Below are 17,378 nucleotides of genomic sequence, written 5' to 3' on the forward strand. Positions count from 1 at the left end.
TTATGGAGATTATTCTGAGAGGTATTATAAAACACCTGGAGGACAATGCAGTCACTGGTCACAGTCAGCACAGCTTCATGAAAATCTTGCTGGACAAACTCAATTTCCTTTTACAACAAGGAATCCCACCCAGTTACCAGGGGAAGCCAGGTGGTGTTACATCTTTGGATTTCAGTAATGCTTTCGATACTGTCTCACAACAGTATCCTTCTGGATACAGCTGAATAACCATGTTACACAACAGGCAAGCAACTGGCTCAGAGGTTGGACACAAAGTTACAGTGAAGGGGATGACATCAGGCTGACATCCAGACACTTGTGGGGTTCCACAGGGCTCCATCCTCAGCCTAGGGAGGTGGTCCCAGCACCAAGCCTCTCAGATCAGAGAATGTTTCAGACATATGGAGTGAATTTTGAGGTTACTCTGTGCAGAGCCAGGAGTTGGACTGATGATCCTTGTGGATCCCTTTGAACTCAGGATATTTTATGATTCTATGAACTATTCACTCATTTTCCAGAGCCAGGGATAAGGCAGGCCTAATTTTTTTTTTCCTTTTTCACAGGCTACCATGTCATACAGTATCTATTGCTTTTGTGAGATAGGAAAAATATTGAAATACAAGATAATTTGAGAAGCTTGTATTAAAACAGATAACTGAACATAGGTCTCCTCAAATCCAGACAGGTAGTACTACCCTAATTTTTATCTGATTTTGAGGGTCTTTGTGACATTTTTAGTATTTTACAACACCTGGCTGTCAGCTTGAACTGTTGCCCCTTAACTGCACATTAGGCTGAGACCTTCAAATCCCATAACTACATTTGCCTGCTCCATCTCCTTACTGAAAAATCCTGCAGCTTATGCCCAAATATATGGCATACAGGTTGGAACAGTGCCACGCAGAATGGAGAATGCCAGGTCTGCATAAAAAAATGTATTTTAATAATACATAAATAAGCACATTTAACTCTTACACATATTTTCAGGTAATATCACAAAACCATTTTACAGTTACTCCAGAAAAAAACAAAAACAAACCAACAGCTCAACAGGCCAGCATGAATAGACACCACCTTCATGGTTTTGGGCAACATCAAGACCTCACAGAATCTCAGTTACAATCTGGTGCAGTTATCAGAGAGTGGATTTTCACCAATTGGGTACAGGACCTGAAAAGCACCTGAAAGGAGAAATCTTCAGACTGTGTATGTAATACGCTTGTTGCAGAACCACAGGCACAAGCATTTGTGCTTTGCATTTTTTAAATCAAGTGCTGGTATTTCAATGATCTGCTGTCTGCATGTCTTGATTAACATATTGCACCATGCTTTCCACTCCAAACAGACTTGGTGGCAAATTAATGTGTTGAGTTTATTACAGTCCTCTAAGAATCAAAGACATCCCAGAGAGTCATTGCTTTGGCAGAGAAGAAAGTAAGAGACAAAAATCAACTTAGAAAAATGTTGCCTTTCACAACAGGCTATGATGCCACTTCAACAGTGATGATTTCACACTTCCCGGTATCTTGATCCGTGCAGGTAACGTGCAAGGACCCATCCCTAGATAAAAGAGAGGGATATGTTTAGGACTCAACACAACACTCAGGATGCCACTGCATGTTCCAGAGAGAATAAACAACAGTCTTCACACCAATGAAAGGAAGAAAGATCAGCATCAAAATATCCAGGGAAGAAAATATTTCAACACAGATGAAAGTGGTTTATAAAATTAAGTTTAGTTTAGTGAGTGTTTAGATATGGATTTCTTGCTCTTATAGCATCTATCTTCTCCACATATGCTGAAACAGACTCAGGAACGTGTTTAAATACTGTAACTGAGTTTACTTAGTACAGGTTTATAAATAGAATACGTGTAATATTATTCAAAATATTCACTGTGAGAACTGAGTAACAGCAACAGACTGATAACATCAAAGCGTGAGAACTCGACTTTTAAAAAAGTGTAAGTAGCCTTTAAATTCCAAGGATCTTCTTCAACAAGGAAAACCCTTACTTTGAAAATCCAGGAATTAAGAGACAGTAGTGAATCCCACTTCAGCTAGACACAGACACACAAAATATTCAGATAGAAATAAATGTGCTCCACTGAACTTTCTCTCCCTTTTTCACCTGTTACTTAAACCTCCTTTAAAATAATGCCGTTTTTCTGCATGACAGAGTTGCATCTATAATCCCTATGATGCTTTTCTTACCAGTGCTAAGTGCAAATCTCTGCATGACAAACAAGGTATTTTAGGTGAGGACTATTAACAGGCTTTAATACATGTGATAGCCATGGTAATAAAATTAAGTATTTTGAACTGAAATAACAAGTGCAGGTTTAGTTTTTCAGCAACATCTACACAACTTGTGTATCATTTACGAAAATAATATGAAATTCAGGGCAGCCCTGAGAAGACAAAGATGCCTTGACTACTTAGAATTCCACCTTCAGATATCTTTATAAACTATTTAGACTATTTCAAATGAGCCCAAGCACTCCTATTAAGGCCTAGGGAAGTTAGAGAGATTTTTCCAATATCCTGTCATCCCCATTCTGCCATAAAACATACCTTCATACAAACTTCATACTTTCCTACAAGAAGTCCCCAGATGAACACGTAAAAAGTAGATTTATCAGTCTTGATTTCCTGTGGCACTGTCTCTCTACTTAAATCTGCCTCTGAAGGGACAGAGCCACAGGTTTTCCCTGTAAATGCCACAACGCTTCTAAAAAAGACAAAATATCCTTCAGTTTCTCCCAAGAGTTCGGGTAGAACTACCCAACCCCCTTCCACGGGACGTTTGAGATCCTGACTGCTCTCAAGCATGGTTAAACTGATCAACAGTTCAGAAGTTGCTAAAAATAACCTATACAATTGTATTAAGATTTATTTCTTTAGAAATCAAACAATGAAAACACTGAAGGTACGGCAGAAAACCCACATTCCTACAGGGTTTGCCCCTGCCAGGACTGCACAGCCCCGTAAGCAATGAAATGCTGAAATTTCTCAATACAAAATTAAACATTCTGTACCAGGAGCAAAGACTGCTTGTCACAAGTGGGACACAGTAAGGTAAAGAGCAGAGCAATAAATATTTTGGGTACCTTTTCATAGTGAGAACAGTTAGTATATCATGTAGGCCATCCTCCTTTTTATCTAAATCCTGAAGTACAATCTATTAAAAAAAAAAAAAAAGGAGTTAAATTATAATCAACTTCTCCAAACTCCTGTGCAGCAGTTTAATGGAAGCGACACAACAGCTCCAATGTGAAACACATTCTGTTTAGCAACTTGTACTGGGAATTCCAAATCGAGGCATGCCCTAGTGGACTTCCTTTATCTGTAGTGCCAATTTATGTATTTTTAGCTATTTGTACTATTGTTTCTGTGCTTTTGTTTCAGGATTTATCACTGAGATAGCTGGAGACCTACAACTGCCACAGCCTACAGTAAGAGCTGAGCATCTCCCTTCACTTAGGATCAGTTCTGTAATTATTAGGTAACATCCTTTCCCTATCCCTCTAAAGATACTTGGGCAGGACTAAGGTAGAATAACTATTTTCTCAAATATTCCATCAATTTCAGACACAACTGCCCCTTTCTCGATGCTTTCCAAGGAAAGCACATCATCACTGTTTTAAACAAGCTGTGTTCTCTCTGCAAGTTGACTCTTGCTTAAGATCTTTAAATCCTCACTTGATACAATCACATCATCTTACAATTGTGAAAAATCAAATTTAATATGTAATACCAAGATCCTATCCAATCTAGGAAGATCAAAAAGTAATCAGCAGAACACACACTAGCTACATAATTATATTGAGCAGTTTTATATTTAAAATGCTGGAAATCTGTGCCCTACTGGAATGACTGGAATCTCTCACCCCAGTTGAGCTTACTACTGTAGTGCCAAACATCAAGCCCTGCCAGGCATTTAGGAATGAAAAAGGGAAACTTCAGTTTCTTTATAAAGTGCTTCAATACTTTGCATGTAGAGAAGAATGATTGAAGACTGATGCCCAGAGAGATGCAAGTTTTCTAACAAGTTTTGGTAGAGGTGGGATTGGTTTCCATTGTTTTTCAGACTCGACAGATTTTCCAGTGGTTGCTATTAAAAGTGCGCAACTGTGTACATACTCACCTGGGCAAATTTATCTTCTTCGTTCGTGGGACCTTTCCCCAGCGACTCGTACAGTTCAAGGCACACAGAAGAAATGTTTCCAGGGGCGTGCAGGGTGTGCTGCCTTCGAGCTGGCAGTGGTGTCCCTGATGGAAATAGCACTGTGAATTTGTCAGCCCCTGACTCGTCTACTCCCTTTGAAAAGAAAAAAAGAGTTCATGCCTTTCTCTAAGAGCTTCACTGAGCTGGAATTGTCAAAACAATGCTCCACAAGAAAAGATATCCAACACTCATTCCCTCTGCCACATTTACCATCACAACAAACGAACGAACGAACGACATTCCTATAAAGTAAAAGTCCAGCTATTACAACACAGAAAAGATACAATCTATCTCCCCTTGAAATCAAGCCATTTTTCCTGTCATTTTTCTGTCAATGAATCCAAGTTACCACATACTACTGACCTATGGACAATCTGTAGAAGTAATAAAACAATACTGTTTCTCTAACATCAATCATTAGTGTTATATATTCATTGCAGCTGTAAAATTTTCTAATATTCTAATTTTAGTCTTACCTTTAGAAGAATATCTTTGGCAGAACACTCAATAAGTGCTTCTTCTTCTAACAAGGTATTCTCTTTTCCTAGCAGAATTCCTGCCTCTATGGCTGCACCGATGGGAATAACTTCATCTGGAGGAATTGAATTCAGTAACTCCACAGTTGGGAAAATGTCTTTGATCAGCTGCTGTAGCTTGGGGATTCGAGCAGACCCACCGCACAGAACTACCTGGAAAACATGACATAACAATTTCAAATCTTTCTGCTGTCAAATAAAACAGACAGGTCACAACCTGCAGCACAAAACCACAAACTGCTCTGGGATACTTAATTATCTGTAGTTGTTACAACAAAAACTGATGTAATCTCTGGTTGACTTCTGATTCTTTTGCATTTGAAATGAAAGGAAATACGGTGTCTTGAAAATGTGTATCTTATAGCAAGAATCATAAGGCAATGTTTTTAGAAATTGAGAAATTCATCACAAAAATAGCATCAAGTTGGAAGAGACTTCCAGAGATGGTCTAGTCCAACCTCCTGGCCAGAACAGGCAGAGGACATTACCTACACAGATACATATTCCACAGACTCTGTGGGCCCTTATTTCAGCATTTGATTTCCCTCACACCACAAATTCCTTTCTTGGAATCTAAAATTTCCCCATGCTGTAACCTGTGCTGCTTGCCACTCACCTTCTGTCATGCACCTGTAGGAAGAAGCAATTCAGGTTTTGTCCTTAATTCCAAGTCTTATTAGCGACTTTGTTGAAATCAGCCAGATTTGGAAACAAAGCTAATTCCTACTTTTCCTCATGTAAAACATAACTTAAGAGTTGCAAATCAGGTTCATTTATTTTTACATTTAAAGTGTTTCCTCCCAAAGCATTGAGGCCAGAGAGCCTAAAAGGCCACCTAAAAAATACTGCCACTAGAAAACAAAAGCTGTTCTCTGAACAGTGGCCTGGGATGCTTCATTATCCACCAGGAAAACTGAGATGTGACACAGCAAACACTAAGAGTCTGAAATAGCATTAAGTGTCATTAAAAGCACCAGTCAGCTTCTTCAGAAGAGTCAGCAAACCCCATGCAATGCTCAGTGAAGGCAAAAGCAAGGTCATATACTGAACTTAAGGAAGGTATTCCTCAGCTCTACCAAGAGTTACACAAACACACAAAGTAGAGACCAGTCATCTCCACTTATTCAATGTGCAGCAGTAAAAACGCACCATTGAATTTGACTCTACCTTATACTTAACTTCAAGTAACTGAACTCAAAGCAAATATAGGAGTTCTAAAGATCTTGAGAGACTTTGTTGGATCCCAGTAAAAATGCTTAAACACATCATGAAATACTCTCAGTCTGCAAGGAAAACAGGCCCTATAAATACTGTTTTTGGGGAGCTAAGCACACTACAGACAAGTGACTTCTATTATTACCTTATTAATATCATCTGCTGTAAATCCAACTTGCTGCAAGAGGTTTTTAATGGCTTCTACACATTTACTAAAAAGTGAAGAACAGATAAGTTCAAACCTGGCCCTAGGGAAAAAACACAAAAAAACCATTCAAGAAGGGTCATCTCATCTATTACAGACAAATACCTGAAATGGAAGAATGATCATTTTTAGAATATTCTTTGGTTCTCTAGCTATACCTGTGTCATTGTTTGAGAACTCCAAAATCCCATTCCCTAGTCCAAACCCCCTCCCACATCTCAACCCAGTGTGAGATGGGTTTTTCCAGACACTACACGAGACTCAAAATGGGGGAAAAGGGAATATATTACAATGACTGTACAAATAAATACCACAATACATTATATACAATCTTAACTACCTCTACCATGACAACCTGGTATTTAAGGATTAAAAAAAATATCTTCTTTTCCAATTATTAATCTTGAAGTGATTCTGTTGTGAAAGTATCTGTGATTAATTCCACCACTAACACCTACATGGAATGCACATTCATTCTTCAGTGTACTACAGAGAAAAAACAGTATTGTCTCAACAAAACCCAGCATTGCTGTCTTGACTCATATGTGAAAAAATAAAGCAGCAAACATTCTGGAACTGTTTCATCACCTTTAAAATGGACACAAAGACTCCATTTGGAAATTTCAGAGGAAAATCAAGCTGTGTCCTGATTTGCACACGGGGAACAGGTTAAGCAAATTAAAAAAGAAACTTGTGCTTGCTTTCATCTCTTTAAAGCCTGAAGAGGAAGTTTTACTCTGTAGGAACACAGCAAGTCAAAGTCTGCAGCACTAGTCCACAGGATTAGCATCCTTATCCAAAAGAGAGCCAACCCAAGTTACACAGTACTGCTTCTCAAGCTTGAAAACATGCTGTGCTTTATCGTAGCAGCTCCAACTTCTGCAGCAGTGGATGCACAGCTCTGGAATTTTGCTAAAGCTGTTGCAGTCTGGAAGAGCAATCGAAGTGAGCTAAACATCTAAATAAGTATCATCCCAAGGGAAAAGAGACTTAAGAGTAGGACAGAGCAGTACAAAGAAACAGAGAACATTTTTCTACTTCAGCTGTCACTGAGGCAGCATCAACTTCCATGACACCTATCATTCTGGAGCTCATTTAGATGAAGAGTAAAAAAGTCTTCTTTTCTTTAGGGAAGATACAACAACAAAACCACTAAGGGGGAAGAAACGCCACCTTGCTTCATTACAGTATCTATACCCCTTCAATCAACAACCACACTCCAGAGATGGGGTCTCCTTGTGCCTTTTTTCACTTTATTTTCTAACCATTAGGGCAACACTCTGTTACTGCCCTAACTATACAGACTGCAGCATAACAGAACCATCAGTATGAAACAAAGCAAGTTGGCCTTCTGTCTTCTGTTTCCAAAATAAATGCCACCGGAAATCAAAGCTTATTGAAATTCCTAAATATCACCTAGGAAGATTTCAAGAACAGTTTTATATAAAGGCAGTAGCTTCAAGACTTGCCTTACCTGGACACGTTACAATCAAAATCCAATCCATCATACAACGAATCTACAAAACAGTTTGCACTTCCCAGGGTCGATAAAGAGTGTTTTGCAATATCAGCACTGTTCATTAACTTCATCATGGCTCTGGGGTTTCCTCTAATATCATGTTTACAAGACCTGTATTAAAAAAAACCCCAGAAGATACCAGTTTAGAAAGGCAGGAATTTGACTGATAACAGTAACTTTCTGAAAGGAAAAACAGTTTAGAGCTATTAAACTCTTTCTGTAAACATTTTAGTATTAACTACAATGCCACTATTGAAAGCTTGCCAAGAAAAAGTATATATTTCAATTTCAACTAGAGACCACTATGAGGAGGCACCCTGAACTCCGGCATTAGTGTTTATCATACAGATTAAAGTCTCTGCACAATTTCTCAGATGAACAAATTCTGTAAATGGCTGCAAGGAACAGCAAGAAAAGGTCTGCAAGTTACTGATTTTTAACCACAGATTAAGAAGAAACAGAACAGTGACCATTAGACATGTCAGCAAAATAGTAAGTTTTATCCAAAAAGTCTTTTTGTGGCAGTATGCAACTGACCACCTCAAGACCACTGATCTAGTGGTTATGCATTGGTTCATCACAGGATGGCGTGACATACAGACTTCAGCCTGATGACCCAAGTCCCTCCACAGGCTTCTGCACCAAGAAAACCAAACAAAACCACAGAGTCAGTTCCCTGACACCCAAAAAGCTTGTGACTGAAAGTATGGAAGCAGCCTGTAGTCACACACATCACTCAAAACACAGCAGAGTTCATAGCCGAGCCCTTATAGTTCAACACCAACTCCAGGCAATATCCACACAAACCCAAGCATTTCCCAGTCTTCCTCCTCAGCCCCCAACAACTGACTGTTCCTTTAATATCTTTATTTGAGCCATTTCACTCACAGACAGTCTGCTAGATTTTTTTCTTTTTTTTGAAATCAAGCACTAGATAATGAAGTTCCTGTCCTAAGAACATGCTTGGAATTCAAAACTCACCTCTGAAATTCAGAAGCTAAGTGTTGTGCCAGAGCTTCTGTGAAGCAAACTCCACCAATGCTGTCATCCGTGTTTGTAGCAAGCACACGATATATCCCACTGTTTACTTCTATGACTGTGATAGAAAGTGATGTCCCACCAAGTTTATAAACCAACACATTGCTGCCATGTTAAAAAAAAATTGAAAGTAGCGTGAATAAGCCAGCAAAAAAGATGTTAATTTTGACACACTGTCTATAAAGATTACCACCAAATAATGTACTGCAGGTTTTAATCAGTTTTCTCAAGATAATTTGATTTAGGGTGTTTGTGTTTAATGCATCTCAGTAGTCCTGACTGCTTGACAATGTGCTCTAAAGAACAAAATTAGTCTGTTTCATACAGTGAGAGTAGCCAAGGTTTCTCCTTCAACACAGCTGAGAACTATCGTTACTTTTAAGGTTACAGGCAAGAAGTATATGAGAAGAGTAAAAAGGGTTCCATTTTTCTTCAAGCCAATCAGTTCATTAAAGAGAAAGTAAGACTCTGGGCACAAATCTTCAAAGACAATTCTAAAAATATAAAAACCAAACCAAAGGGATTTAAAACACTACAGAATTACAACTTCTAAATAGTTATTGGCTTTATTGAGAGAAAAAAAAAGAAAAACAAGCCTCAAATCATTAATTTCATATTGACTGCTAAGGCAACACAGCATCACCTCATTTAAGATTTCTTGGAATTTAAGTACAGCAGCTTAAATTTAAGAAGTAAAATATTAGGATTTTACCTTTTCCCAGTGGGTGAGTCCTGGCCAATTCCATAAGCAAGGAGAGCTGCAGATGGTTCATGGATTAATCTCATAACATTAAACCCAGCAGCTGCAGCTGCTTCCCTGCGATAAAGCACAGCAGCATTTCATTTTCCTTTAATGGTTTCACTATAGTCACACACTATTAACATTTCATCTGAACTCAGAACTTGGTTACAGCACGGTATTAGCAAAGCCAAGTGACTGGAAAAGGAAGGCACTAAGTTCCGTTGCTATTGTGTTCTTGAGGTAGTTGGATCTGCTGTGTGCTTACTGTCAATGAAAACTCTCATATATCAATCTACACAGCCCATAAAAACTGCAAAACCCCCTTCAACCACAAGATTAAACCCCCTACCCTCAATCAAACTTGGTAACTTATCTTCAGGTGTGGTATTAAAAGCTCTTGATACATTATTTCAACAGGTAACATGCTAAAGAAACCACTTTGCTTCAAAATGAAGTTACCGCACCTCACTTGTAACACTTTCTTTACATGTTTTCTGGAAACTTCAGTAACCCTGGGACTGCCCTGCAACTTGTTTCCTCCACTTTGAAATTATTTTGAAACTGTTATACCAGAGCAACAGAATGCTTCATTATAAGTACTGCAAATATCCAACTCACTCATGTTCTATGACCAACTTTTAGGTGCGTTTTAAGTATTTCATGACAGTTAAACATAAGGGCTTCCACATATCAGAAATACTACTACTACATATCAGCATCTACTACAAAACAGTAGATGCTGCCAATTATGCTCAGCTTTAAGCATACTTATGTTTTCATACAGAGGAACTGTAACAGCAGAACTGATTCCAAAGAGACTTTCCAAATAGAATAGTGGTGTATTTTCCACATCTGAACTCTGACAAAAGAGTCCTCAGCAAGTCATGTAACACCACTTGGTTTGGTAAGTATGAAGGAAGGGAAATTAAAGAGGGTGAGAAACTATTTCAAAGGTGACACTGAAAATCCTGATCTGAAACAATGTTCTGTCCTTGATGATACCAAAATTCCCTCTCTCTATAAATGATTCAGAATGTCCTTTTGGTTACATCAGTGAATTCCATGAAAAATTTCTAAACCCAGGATTTAATCTCCTGCTTTAATATTTTCCCCATTCAAATAACATCCCAATATCTTGACAGTCACAAGCTGAAGTCCAGCAGGAGAACTGCCACTGCTGATCTTCCAGCCTGTGTTTTTAGGTACGTTAAGTAACAGAAAAATCTTAATCCTCTTACCCAAGGGCATTTTTCTGATTCTCTCCAAAATCAAATGGCACAGTGACAACAACATCGTTTACATCTGAACCCAATGCAGACTGAGCAGTCTCTGTTTATGAACACAGGCAGAACATGTTATTAAAAGCATAAAAAACCAATATAAAAAAACCATCTTAAAAATACGAGAACAGCTTAACAAGCTAAAACGTGTTATGATTTCAATTATTATATACCTTTCATTTTACTGAAAATCAGTTTTGCCACATCTTCTGGGTTAATAAGTTTATTATCTATTTCATATTGAAGTTTTCCATTCTTCTCAATTATCTGTAAGCAAAACCAACACACCTTTGTTAGATATGCAATATGGTTAATAAAAAACCATAATGTTTAATTTAGTTTCTGTTCAAAGTAAAAAGAACTGGACTGTGTAAATACTCTCTATTACAAGGAAATAAATGCTTCCAAGATGCTTATCAAAGATTACAAAAAGACTTGGATCATCTGACACACACAACAGTGACATTCAAAGACTTAAAGACTCCAGACTTCCTTTTTCTATTAAGTTTTCCTTAGTACAAAAGCAACGTTCAGAACAAAAGTGCTTGCCTGGTTATATCCCATAAGAAAAAGCCCAGCAATTTATAAAAGCACATCAATACAAACAGCCAAAACCCAGGGAAAAACTTGCTTCTTCTTTATGAATGCACTTGCCAGGATACTTTTTTATCCTGTTTTGCAAAATTTTCTAGTAACAAGCACAGCATTATTCAAATTAAATTTGTATTTAAATCGAGTGGTTAAGCATTTTTAATCACAAGGTGCTGTAACCTGAGCACCTTCTACCAGCACTAAGAAAACCCACAATGCTACTACCCAAATATATTAAGATTCATCCCTTTAGAGAATGTCCAAGAGATAGGTAAGAATTTTTCTGTTGGACTATGTCATGCTGGCAGATCTCAGAACATGGTTATCTACTTGATAAAAACAGAAACACAGCAGTAAGTGGACCTCATATGAAGAGCTGATCATTACAGAACACAGACATGAATGGCACAAACAAGGACAAGAATAAAAATATAAAGTTATATAAGTTACTCTGGGAACAGCAGAAATCCCAGATCATACTCACAGAGCACTTGCTTTCTGCAATATATTTCTCTGCCTGAGGGTCACCAGCGCTGTCCAGACAAATTCAAAATAACAAGATAAATCATTTGCTCAAGGGTAATTGCACAAATTCACCTTGCTCATATTCCTTATAAATATCTCCAATATATCAAACTATACTTCCACCAAAATTCCCGTTTCCTCTCTAAAGATGCATTTATACAGTAGAAATAAAGCCAACAGTTCTGACTTTCAATCTTCTTTCCATAACTAATGACTGAAAAAATACCTACTAGTTAGGGAAAGGGGAAAACAAAACCCAACACATTGTTTCAACCTGCTATCCCCAGTGATCACTATAGAAGATCTCAAAGTTATGACGTGAAAAGTGCTGGGAAATACATCAGAATGGACAACACAAAGGGGCTGTAATACACAGCTGGGTCATCACTAAAAAGTTCTGATCCATGTCTGATGTCAGATCTAACCCAACAACCAACCAGAACAACCTAAGTTTTGTTCTAGTCACTGCAATTGCCAGTGCAAGCCATCGCAGTTCCACTGACTGAGGAATCACAACAGTGTGTTTCACTATTACAATAAAAGTTTCATCCAAACAAAGCCACAGTGCATTTTACATGCAGAAAAACAACCCATTAACAAGACATAAGTATAATTTAAGTATATATAAAAAAGCACATGTGCAACTTGTTACTAAATTTCACAGTTTGATTTTCACAGACAAATTCACACCTAAAATACTACACCCCTCTTTGCTCCTGGAATGAAATGTAGGCTAAGAAGTTTATAATATAAAACTGGTCTAGTGGACAGTGTGCCTTCCACGTGCCCCACTACAGGGGGGTGGAATAAGAGGATCATTAAGGTCCCTTCCAACCCAAAGCATTGTGACTATGATAATAGAATGATTTTTTTCAGAGATTACATGCCAGCGCCAGGTTAAATTAAATACCGTCACAATACATAAACGCCTCCAGCATGAGCGCTGAGAGGTTTCACCGACCAGCTTTAACGGAGAAAACCAAATTTCTCACTGCTCCTTCCACACCCGTTCTCTTACCTTCGCCCGAGGATCTGCTTTACTTTCACTACAGTGTTCGAAATATTTCTGATCCTGCTCTGCTTTGCGGCTAAGCCAACCACCTGAATAAAAAAAAAAGTAAAAAAACAAAGTAAAAAAAAAAAAATAAAATAAAAAAAGTGAGCAGCACGCAGAGCCCCCCTCCCTCCTCCCCTCAGCCTCACCTCTTCGCTCTCCGAGAACGCCACAACCGCGGGGGTGACCCGGTCCCCGGCGTCGTTGGCGACCACGTCTGCGCGGCCATCCTGAGGGGAGAGACAGAGACACCCGTGAGCCGCCCCTCGGGGATTCGCCGCCCCGCCCCGGCCCGCCCCCTCCGACCGGCAGGGACCCCCAAGCAGACCCCAGCCCCGTCCCCCCCTCACCTTGTAGACGGCGGCGCAGGCACAGGTGGCTCCCAGATGAACCCCGATGGCCGCCATCGGCCCCACCCGCCCCGACCTGCACCGCGCGCGCCCGCCCCTAGCCAATCCCGCGCCGCGCCGCCCGCACGTCACCGCCGGGACAGCCAATGAGAAAAGCAAGGAGAGGTGCGTCACCGAGCATAGCAACGGGGGGCAGACTCTGCTGGGGAGGAGAGGGGGTTTTGGCGGGAAGCGGCGCTGAGGGGCGGCAGGTCCGTGAGCGGTTCTTTGACGCCGGCACACCTAGAGTGGGGGGAAATAGAGGTGGAAGCGGAGAAGTTAGAAAATAGAGACATTAAAACAGAGATTAAAGGGGAGAAAGCAGCAGCTGTATCATGCACATGCTGCAGCGTGTGTGTTTTATCACCGTGGCACCTCTCGTGATTTAAATGCAGGCAATGGAGTGCATGGAGACGTTGTAAATCACAGAATCACAGGATCAATTACGTGGGAAAAGACCTCTGAGACCATCGAATCCAACCTATGACTGAAAACCACCCTGCCAACCAGACCAGGGCACTGAGTGCCACATCCAGTCTTTCCTCAACACCTGCAGGAATAGTAACTCCACCAATGCCCTGTGCATTGCATCCCAGTGTCTAATCGTCCTGTGCTTTGCATTCCAACGTCTAATCACCTGTTCTGTGAGGGAATTCCCCCTACTGTCCAACCTTTCTATATTATGGAAATATTTCTGTGTCCGGTGCTTCAGGTCGAGCTGAAGCGCTGGTTTTGCATCATCCGACGAGGCGTGACTGGTGCCTGAAAGCAAAGCTCGGTGTCTCACAATGTTGCACTGCTACTGGAAAAATACACCCTCAATACTACAGGAGAAGGGGGAAAAAAAGAAAAAAGGAAATTATTTCTACATTTCTATTGTCAGCCCTGGGGAAATCAGCACCATTTGCACAGAACATCCTTCACACATCCTGGCCAGAGCTATCATGCTGAAGGCTCCTCAGATTTTGTGTGTCCCTGCAAAGGGCGCTGCAAAGTTACCAGAGAGCAGGTCACCCAATGTTTGCAGCCTCGCACTGTACAGATGACAGCACGTGTGCAGATTTGGGTGCTTATTTGCATCTCATTTCCATAGGGAGTCTAAATGCCCTGATGGACCATCTCACTGCGTCGTTCTCAAGATTGTCCTTATCCTCCTTTATATACGATGTATCAAAAGTTAAAGCAATGAATTAAGATCACATAGAGGTGAAATGAGTTACTCGGAGTTGCAAAGGGATTTTGTGTCCCAAAATGGATCCTGGCTTTCTTAAGTCACAGAACAATCTTCCTTTGGGTTACTGAGCTTGCTGAAGTCTGACCAAAGGCTGGAGCTCAGATGCCAGCAGTCTGTGCTTGGGAGATGATGGCAATGTTGATAAAGGTGAAGTTTATACAACTAGAAACAATACCTTTGAAGTTTGTCCAAATTGTAGCTCCTTTCTGTGTCCTCTTGTAAATGGAGGACTTCAAAGAGAAAAAGGGTAGAGGTGAGCATGAGAGACCTGTGGGGACTGGAAGAAGGTATTGTAAAAGAAAGGCTTTTGTGATGCTTTTGACAAAAGAAAAGAAAAGATGAGGAGAATCTGGGAAGAGACACTGAAGACAGGAGGATAAAGCAGAATAGAAGTCCATAGTATGGAAACCAAGAATATTTTTCCCATGCTTTCCCCCAGATCCTAATACCTTTTGCACCATTTACGGCAATACACTGGTATTTAGAACCCAAGCCAGTATGTGTAATCTGTGCATTAAAAAGGGCTTGTGGCCACACTGGTAACATCTCCTACTCAGACAGGCACATTCACAGTTGTTTTCCAGTTGTTATGCCATGGACATATCTATATGGACACAGAGAAGTTCTTCTTATCTTAACTAAAGCAGTTATTGTTCCTTCCAGGTGTAAAAAAGCCTAAGTGAAGCAGGCAAGAAATGGCTTAGCTGAGGTTTGTGGGGGCAAGTAATATTTGTTGAGTAGTGAAAACCCCTTGCCTGTCTGTGCCCTTCTTATCTCTTTGGGAAGTGGCCTTAGCTAATAGGAAGCTCACAGGCTGTGCTGAGCTTGAGTGAGCTGAGAGATGGGGCAAACAACTCACCACTAAATAAGAGTGGAAGCAACATCCTGGATTCAGGATACAAAAGAAATTAAACCTTCACACCGCTCTGAGAGCTGTCCCTCTGAGTCACGAGGAGCAGGAGAAACATCCAGCCCCAGTCTGACTGGAGTCCTGCATATCTTCAGGCACCTACATCCAGCAAACAAGCCCACCAGGCTGCCCCATTATCAAACCCACCTCAGATTTAGCCAGGTACTCTGCTAAAACCTCTTAGTATTATTCCCACCTGACAAAGCAGTGTCACAAACCTTCCCAACATTAGAGCTGCCTCTTCCCTCCCAGTCCATGGCACATCTCTCAGCCATCCAAAAACCAGAGCAGCCTCTGTCAGACCAGTGCTAGCACAATACAATGGAGCTCACCCAACGTCCTTTGGTAGCAAGACCTCACAGCAGCCTGAGAGGCTTGAATGCAAAATGGATCCCCCTGGCACTGTCTGTAACCAGATGAATGTAGGAAAATCACAGACAAAAGGACAGTAACATCAGCTGAGTTTATTTATAGAGTCACAGAATAAAGGACAGTAACATCAGCTGAGTTATTTATAGAGTCACAAAATAATTTGAGTTGGAAGGGACCTTAAAGGTCACCCAGTCCAACCTCCAGCAATGGGCAGGGACAGTTTCAATTACGTCAGATTCCTCAGAGCCCGGTTCAACCTGGCCCTGAATGTTTCCATGAATGGGGCATCCACCACCTCTCTGGGCAACCTGTGCCTTCATTTCACCATGCTATATTTAAAAAATTCTTCCTTATATTTAATATTAATCAACTCTCTTCTCATTTCAAACCATCACGCTTGTCCTGTTGCTACAGGCCCTGCTAACATGTCTGTCCCCATCTTTCTCACAGGCCCTCTCTAAATGCTGAAAGACCTTCAAAGTGGAAGTGAGTGTTGAACAGACTGTATGGCAGCTGGTAAATAGTATATACTCTAAAATGTCCCTTGGGGTGAGGAAAGAGGGATGAGAGAACATCTTTTAATTATCTTGTGTGCATTCTGACTTAATTCTCAGGAAATTAAGCCCCAAGGAGACTTGAGAGGGCAGCTGCAATACCATGGCCTGTAATCATCTCAGGCCTGGGAATGTGAACAGAGCCAGAGGAGTGGATTGTCAGCAGAGCTGCAGGAGAGCCCAATAGGCAGGGGACCTGGACAGTGGTCCTTGACTTTGTCCTGGCTTTGGAAACAGCACCTTCCCCCAGACAACAGGGTGACACTGTACAGTCTTACTGGAGGTGCTGACATCTCTGTTGGAAAACTTTCTTCCCCACTTCTTGCCTTCATAAAAACATTAATGAGATTTTTTTTGTTTGCATAAAAGGAGTCTCTTCAAACTGATTGTCTAAATCCCTTGAAGTAATTACATTACCATTATTCATATTGCACCACTTATTTTGGGCACAGGAATACATGGTGTTGGGAGGTCTGTATATCACCCCCCAAACTGGGTTTTAGTGGAGGCTGTATCTATTTCTGGCTTTGCTGTAATGTATCCCACCTGTTACAAAAGTCACTTGATAAAGTAGATTTCAGTATCCCCGTTGCTTCATAGTCACAGTACATAAGTGATAGGGAAGAAGCCAGCTCAGTTAGTTAAATATTTGTGCTAATTTTTAATAAGCTGAACAAAACGTTCTTACGAGTTGAAGGTTAGGAAGTGAAGTCTTCCCTCAGCACTTTGGCAGACAAACCTGTTGTAGAGTTGGTATCAGTGCCTGTAGGTGGCGTAACTGCAGCATGGAATCGTAGTGCTACAAGTCTGCAGCACTTGGTCTGTTTGGCAGCTTGTAGGTTGGCAGAAAAGTTGAAGCCAGATTTTTTTTTTTTTTTTTTTTTTTTGCTTACACTAGAGTGCTTATTAGATAACATCCCAAGATTGGTTTATATTTTAGACGACATAAAGCATATTAAACATCTCTGATTTTGCTCGTAAGTCAGG

The 17,378-nt window shown here is 40.4% G+C and overlaps 1 protein-coding gene across 2 annotated transcripts; it reads right to left on the reverse strand.

Annotated features, from left to right (window-relative positions):
* Positions 1–920: 920 nt before the first annotated feature.
* Positions 921–13,384, reverse strand: HSPA14 (heat shock protein family A (Hsp70) member 14). 2 transcript variants are annotated; one of them, XR_010430934.1, is made up of 14 exons: positions 13,283–13,384; positions 13,082–13,162; positions 12,897–12,979; positions 11,838–11,886; positions 10,936–11,029; positions 10,721–10,811; positions 9,453–9,557; positions 8,684–8,845; positions 7,658–7,813; positions 6,124–6,226; positions 4,704–4,916; positions 4,147–4,271; positions 3,110–3,180; positions 921–1,560 (listed from the first exon to the last, which is right to left on the reverse strand). XR_010430934.1 is itself a non-coding variant. In XM_064656460.1 (14 exons), exons 1-14 carry the CDS (start codon positions 13,337–13,339, stop codon positions 1,482–1,484), a joined length of 1,518 nt encoding a protein of 505 aa, XP_064512530.1. In that variant the 5' UTR covers positions 13,340–13,384; the 3' UTR covers positions 921–1,481. The 2 variants fall into 2 exon arrangements, 1 of the variants encoding a protein (XP_064512530.1); XM_064656460.1 differs by having other exon boundaries at positions 4,147–4,320.
* Positions 13,385–17,378: the final 3,994 nt, after the last annotated feature.

The sequence above is a fragment of the Pseudopipra pipra genome, chromosome 5, assembly GCF_036250125.1.
Source record: "Pseudopipra pipra isolate bDixPip1 chromosome 5, bDixPip1.hap1, whole genome shotgun sequence".
NCBI classification, from domain to species: Eukaryota; Metazoa; Chordata; class Aves; order Passeriformes; family Pipridae; genus Pseudopipra; species Pseudopipra pipra.

What these genes read in the sequence shown, in the direction of transcription:
- HSPA14 (XM_064656460.1), bottom strand. Translation starts at nt 13,339, where the DNA reads ATGGCGGCCATCGGGGTTCATCTGGGAGCCACCTGTGCCTGCGCCGCC. An exon ending in CAGCAGATGATATTAATAAG is followed by an intron (nt 4,917 to 6,123) that starts GTAATAATAGAA and finishes CATGTTTTCCAG; the next exon opens with GTAGTTCTGTGCGGTGGGTC. An exon ending in AAGAAGATAAATTTGCCCAG is followed by an intron (nt 3,181 to 4,146) that starts GTGAGTATGTAC and finishes TTTTTTTAATAG; the next exon opens with ATTGTACTTCAGGATTTAGA.